The sequence below is a fragment of the Corvus brachyrhynchos genome, unplaced genomic scaffold (assembly GCF_000691975.1).
Source record: "Corvus brachyrhynchos isolate BGI_N302 unplaced genomic scaffold, ASM69197v1 scaffold281, whole genome shotgun sequence".
NCBI lineage: Eukaryota > Metazoa > Chordata > Aves > Passeriformes > Corvidae > Corvus > Corvus brachyrhynchos.
In genome coordinates, this window is record NW_008236509.1 from 178,929 (window position 1) to 183,138 (window position 4,210).

The 4,210-nt window shown below is 48.3% G+C and overlaps 2 protein-coding genes and 1 non-coding gene across 3 annotated transcripts in view; 1 reads left to right on the forward strand and 2 right to left on the reverse strand.

The window, feature by feature from the left end:
* The window catches only part of KNL1 (kinetochore scaffold 1), a 22,687-nt gene extending 22,485 nt beyond the window's left edge, over window positions 1-202 (reverse strand). Inside the window, exon 1 of the mRNA XM_017726283.1 lies at window positions 52-202. Within this exon, the coding sequence (XP_017581772.1) occupies window positions 52-202 (151 nt within the window). The remainder of the gene's footprint in view (window positions 1-51) is intronic.
* TRNAS-GCU lies at window positions 129-210 on the forward strand. Its single transcript has one exon. It is a non-coding gene; the product is annotated as a tRNA-Ser (tRNA).
* Window positions 211-1,586: 1,376 nt separating this feature from the next.
* Window positions 1,587-4,210, reverse strand: part of RPUSD2 (RNA pseudouridylate synthase domain containing 2) — a 5,455-nt gene continuing 2,831 nt past the window's right edge. The window contains exon 5 of the mRNA XM_008644090.2: window positions 1,587-4,171. Within this exon, the coding sequence (XP_008642312.1) occupies window positions 3,505-4,171 (667 nt within the window). The 3' untranslated portion in view covers window positions 1,587-3,504. The remainder of the gene's footprint in view (window positions 4,172-4,210) is intronic.

The following is a 4,210-nucleotide window of genomic DNA, read 5'->3' on the forward strand; positions in this document are numbered from 1 at the left end:
TCGCTCCGCGCTGGGCCCGGGCGGGCCCGCGTAACCGGCGCCGCCGCGCACGGGAGTGGCGGGCGGGAGGAGATTGCAGGGGCGATGGCCGCCCTTCCTTATAGGACCGGCGAGAAAGAAGCCGCTGTGACGAGGTGGCCGAGTGGTTAAGGCGATGGACTGCTAATCCATTGTGCTCTGCACGCGTGGGTTCGAATCCCATCCTCGTCGGAAAGCAAAACTTTTCTCGAGCACTTAAAACATATATATTTTTTTTTGGCTTCACACTTCCAAGGGGGACCTCTCCCTCCCGCTTCTCCCTTCGGCCCTTATGCGGAGAAGGAAAAACGGAGGTGGCGCCCGGGACAGACAGTGTCCTGAGTGATTCAGGGTCACAAGACAGGATAGAGTGTCGCAAAGGTTCTAGGGGTTGCAGCCAGGAGGGAGTGTCATGAGGGATCTAGGGGTCACCCAGGATAGTGTCCCAAGGAATTTAAGGGTCACAGCCAGGACAGAGTGTCCCGAGGGATTGAGGGGTCTCACCCAGTATCCAGCTTCCTGTGGTGCTTCTCCATGGCATAGCCTGATTTACCTCCTTTCCTCAGAACCCAGCTCTGCTGTGGAGCTTCCAGCTGCGACAACACTGGGAATTAACCCCTTTTAATCTCAACCTCCTCTGTAACCCCAACAAAACATCCTATTAGGGCTGGCCAGGTCCTTCATGAAAGCTTTGAGTAAAAATTAGAGGGATGGAAGATCTCTCCTATGAGGAAAGGCTCAAACAGCCGGGATTGTTCAGTCTGGAAAAGAGAAGGCTCCAGGGAGCCCTTAGAGCCCCTCCCAGTGCCTAAAGAGGCTCCAAGAGAGCTGGACGTTGGTCAAGGGGGAATGGTCCCAAACTGGAAAAGGGGAGATTGAGACGGGATATTGGGAATAAATTCTTCCCTGTGAAGGTGCTGAGGCCCTGGCACAGGTTGCCCAGAGAAGCTGTGGCTGCCCCTGGATCCCTGGCAGTGTTCAAGGCCAGGATGGATGGGGCTTGGAGCAAGCTGGGATAGCAGAAGGTGTCCCTGCCCATGCCAGGGGGGTGGGACTGGATGGGCTTTAAAGTCCCAGCCCCTCACTGAAAATGACATCAAGGTTCTCTTTGGATAAGTAATTACTGCACTTGGCTTTGTCTTCCATCAAGTTATGGCAATTTAAAAAGCATAAATGAGTGTTATTGACAAGATACAGGAAAACTTTTCCTCTCTGCCTAAGTCATAGAGGGCTCACTCCAAAAAAAGTCTGGAATTAGACGCCTGGAAGTAGAAGTTATGAAACACAGAGCTTCCAGGGGAAGGGACATCTCACACCTCTGCTGTGACAGCTCTGAGCCCCTCTTGCACACACTGCCATGGTTTTAAGCACACTTAAATCCTTCTGGAAATTAGATAATACCACATCCTGGGCAGAAAGTGGCCAGATCACAACGCTGCAGCCTCACAAAAGGCTTCCAACCCCAATGGACCAGTTAAAACACAACTGGACAAGTGTTACTGTGTGGAACGTGAGTGTTTAGGGGCTAATTCCAGTCAGTCCTGCACAGGGAGAGGCCGAGCCATGGGGAAGTTTGCCAGGAGGGTTTATTTGTATGGAAAAGTGCTTTAGCACAGTGAGATACACGTTCTCCTGATAAAGACAGAATTACAGAATCATCTAGGATGGAAAAGACCTTCAAGATCAAGTCCAAACCCCAACCCAGCACTGCCAAGGCGTATCCAAGTAAAGGCATACTAAAGAAAGGAATTCTTCCAGGACCTACACATTGTATGGAAAGCTTTACGCCTACAACAAGGACCCAGTATTTACCTGACCCAGCCTCAGATGGGAATTTATCACAGGGAACCTCCAAGAGCAATGTTTTTCCAGCTAATAAAACATCAGACACTATTTTGACTTTAAATAAAATAAAATTAATTAAAATGCAATTAGAGGTAGGATCCTTGTGAAATAAACCCTAAATTTTCAGTGTTCAAAGAATTTTGGAAACAGAAGCCCAGGAGTTTCCTAACCAGGAAATTAGAAGTTGCCAACTGCAGCCACTATTCCAGGAAAAGGGGAAAAAGCAGTGCTGAGCTCCAGTTCCTCATCAGGCCCTCTAGCCCAATCTCAGTCAGGAAAATCACTGCCAGAGGCTTTTTTTGTAACAGAAATTTCTTACCAAAAAACCTCCCAACATAACCTCGGACACCTCAAAGTCTAATCTAACTGCCACCCCTAAATCTACCCCCTTTCCCCTGCATCCAAATCCAGTAACAGCTCCAGCCACCCTTTTTTTATCCACTGAAGGTCCCCAGGTTCCATTTATTTCCATGAAAGGTGTATTCCAATGCAGCAAAAAATGGTATAACGCTGATTTTTAGCATCATCTTTCTAAATATCTGGAATTAAATTAGAATCATGAAACGTTTGGCAGGATGTAGAAGAGCAAAGCTCAAATTGGAGTGAATTTTTATGGAAATATTCAACATCAGCTGGATGACCCAGCACAGAAAGACATCACTGGGCTCCTCTGAGCTACTGGAAGCAAACACTGGTTTATTGTGGTTTGGTAGCCATGTCCTGACCCTGGTGACATCATCAAGTGATTTTAGAAGGAAGGTACTAATTCCTGTGGGCTGGCCAACCTGAGATCTCCAAAATTGATATAAAAACCCTCCCAGAAGCCAAGAATTGACTGTGTAAATGCTGGTGAAAATAAGAACTATGGTGACACTTACCGTTCTGGAAATATACTGATATAAAATTATTTTTTAAAAAGTCTTCTGCTTCATAAAACAGCTTTTGGTTTTTTTGAAAGATGATTGTCACATTGAAGTGATATTAAAAAATCTCTTCAAGACAAAATCCGGGGACTAGCACCTCCAAAACTGCCCAGTATCTGCACCCAGAACTACTAACTTAAGTAATTATTTGAATGAATATTGGTAATTTCAAAGGCAAATGGATCTTGCTGACAAACAGCAGGCACAAAACAGATTACAGTGTTCTGGTTTTACCTCGCAGCGTTCTCAGGGATAATCTCGGAATTTTGAAATCAATCTGACAATAAAATACTGTAAAAATAGGGTTTTTTATGACATGACATCCAGGAGCTCTTACTGTAAGACACAGGAACACAGCAGGCTGGAAGAAAAATCAATTTTTGACTTTTAGTGCATGCACTTCATTATCCATGTGGATAACTGATCCTGAGTCCTTTGAGGTGAAGGCAAAGCTGCCCATGCCGAGCAGAGTTCGGTCCTTGTTGCCTTCAAGCGTCAGTTCACTGATGGGCAACATAAAACTCCTGTTTTAGCCTCGTTTCCCTGCTCATCTTTCGCAGCACCTGTGGGAAGCTGGGATAGTTCTCTAGCCCCACTGATCCCTCCCACCCCAGCTCAAGGCACACTTTGTTCACCTCAACCACAATGAAAAGTCAATCTTTGGTCTTTGCATGCTGCTCTCCCGGCCAGCAGCATCCACAGGTGCTGGGTATCCTGCTCATTCCTCCCAGTCCTCCGTGGCCCACTCGGGCATGCTGGAGCAGTACTCAAAGTCCGCTCCCTTGTAGCGCAGGGCGTGCAGGAACATCACCAGCTCCTTGGGAGAAGGGTCCCGCCTGCTCGTCCTGCACTCCACACACAAAGGGTCCTTCTCTTCCCAACCCTTCTCCCCTGTTTGTCCATCCTGATTCCCACACAAACCGAGTTCTTTGTCTTTATCAAGCATTTCCAGGTTGATATCAAAGTTCAGCGGACAAGCTGCTACATCATTCCTCTCGGGATCCTTCACAAACCTCTTGGGATTCTTTTCGTCCTCACCAGGGCAAGAATTCCCATTTATAGGATCAGCCTCTGCAGACTTTGTGCAGTCACCTGAATTCCCAGAGTCTTTACTTTCACCACTGGAGTTCAAGTCCTCCTCCCCAATACCCAAGACCTCCAGGCTCTGTTTGGAACGATGCTCCTCCACCAGTGCCTTCAGGAGCTCCTCATCCGTCTTCCCGATCTTCCCGCCCTTGCCCCTGTCCGGGCCCCACGCCTCCATGTTGTAGATGGGATCGTTGACAATGGGGTGCCCCAGGAACTGCAGGTGGACGCGGATCTGGTGCGTGCGGCCCGTGCGTGGCAGACACCTCACCACGCTGGTGCTGCCGTTGTAGCTGAGCCTCTGGGAGAGGGGTTGGCAGGGGTTCCCCCTTGGGTCC